Source organism: Nicotiana sylvestris, chromosome 3 (genome assembly GCF_000393655.2).
Source record: "Nicotiana sylvestris chromosome 3, ASM39365v2, whole genome shotgun sequence".
In the NCBI taxonomy this organism is placed as follows: domain Eukaryota; kingdom Viridiplantae; phylum Streptophyta; class Magnoliopsida; order Solanales; family Solanaceae; genus Nicotiana; species Nicotiana sylvestris.
Genome location: NC_091059.1, coordinates 86,065,539 through 86,067,195, shown reverse-complemented (window position 1 = coordinate 86,067,195; position 1,657 = coordinate 86,065,539). Strand labels below are relative to the sequence as shown.

General features: G+C 41.2%; 1 protein-coding gene across 1 annotated transcript; it reads left to right on the top strand.

Moving 5' to 3' along the window:
* The first annotated feature begins 596 nt into the window (after window positions 1–596).
* LOC138887615 (uncharacterized) lies at window positions 597–905 on the top strand. Its single transcript, XM_070169381.1, has one exon. It carries the CDS (start codon window positions 597–599, stop codon window positions 903–905), a length of 309 nt encoding a protein of 102 aa, XP_070025482.1.
* The last annotated feature ends 752 nt before the right edge of the window (window positions 906–1,657 follow it).

The following is a 1,657-nucleotide window of genomic DNA, read 5'->3' as shown; positions in this document are numbered from 1 at the left end:
GTTGTGGTTTCTATTGGCCCACTCTTTACAAGGATACAAGTGATCTATTCAAGTGTTGTGATGAATGTTAAAGGGCCTGTGGAATATCAAATAAAAATTAAATTTGATGTGTAGGGTATTGACTTCATGGGTCCTTTAGTGAGTTTTTGTGGAAACACCTACATCTTGGTCGCAGTTGATTATATGTCCACATCGATTGAGGCCGTTGCTCTTCCCAACAACGAAGCGAGAAGTGCGGTGGAATTCTTGAAGAAGAATAATTTCACAAGGTTTGGTACTCCGCGGGCTATCATAAGCGATGCGGGGTCGCATTTTTGCAACAAAACCTTCGACACCTTACTCACCAAGTATGGTGTCACTCATAAGTTCTGGACTCCCTATCATCCACAAGCAAACGATCAAGTAGAAGTATCCAACCGGGAGATAAAGAGTATTTTGTCTAAAATAGTGAATGCTAACCGGACAGATTGGTCCAAGAAACTTGATGATGCTTTACGGGCTTATAAGACGGCTTACAAAACACCCATCAGAATGTCTCCGTATCGGTTGGTGTTGGAAAGGCTTGTCATCTTGCGGTGGGACTTGAGCACAAAGCCATGTGGGCTTTAAAGAAGTTGAATCTTGAGTGGGATGTCACTGCCAACTTAAGGGTGGCATATTTGAATGAGTTGGATGAGTTTCGGTACCATGCATGCACAAGTTTGTCTTTATACAAAGAGAAGATGAAATATCTTCATGACAAGTACATTTGGAACAAAGAGTTCAAAGAGGGTGATCTTGTGTTATTGTTCAATTCACGGTTGTGGATGTTTCCCGGAAAGTTAAAATCTAAATGGAGTGGCCCGTTTGAAGGTGTGGGTGTGACACCCTTTGGCGCATTGGACTTGAAGAATAAAAATGATTAGGTGTTTAAAGTCAATGGTCATTGCGTGAAGCATTATTTTGGGGAAAGTTGGTGATGGCCATGTTGTAGCGGTGATTTATTTCAAGTAATGGTAATTGTGTTGTGTCGCAATGTTAAATCAGGTACTTCTTGGGAGACAACCCATGTTTCTTTTTCCTTTTTCTTTTCCTCTTTTGTGTGTAGGTGTTAATTTTGTGCTAACTGGATTCGAAATTTGTTGCAGGGATGAGTTTACTTTACAGGAACTGTGCTCAGAAAAATGGCTAAGTATGGAAAAAAGTCTGACTGCATATTCATTGTGCAGACCACACAATTTGGATTTCTACAACATAAGGTACCTGTGTCCATACAATTCTTGTGCGGACCATGCAAATAGGAACGGGAAAATGCAAACTCTCTGAAGTTTGTTTGTTAGATAAACAACCAAAGTGCGACCGCACATCGAATTCTGCGGTTCGCAGTCAAAATATGCGGTCGCACCCCGAATTGTGCGGACCGCAGATCGTCAAAGGCAAGTGAACCTCTAGGTAATAGAGTGCAGACAGTAGAAGGAATTCTGCGGCCACACTCATCAGTTGTCCCTTAGCCAGACCCATCGTGTATAAAAAGTGAACCTAGGGCTACAATACAATCTTTTCACTCTCTGAGCACTCAAAAAGCTAAAAATTTTGCAAGCATATTTTCAATCATCTACCATGCTAAATCCACATTTGTGATCATTCTTTAGTACTACTTCATACCTGGCATGCTTCA

Bases quoted from the DNA above. Each gene is read 5' to 3' on its own strand.
- LOC138887615 (XM_070169381.1), top strand. From the start codon at position 597: ATGTGGGCTTTAAAGAAGTTGAATCTTGAGTGGGATGTCACTGCCAAC.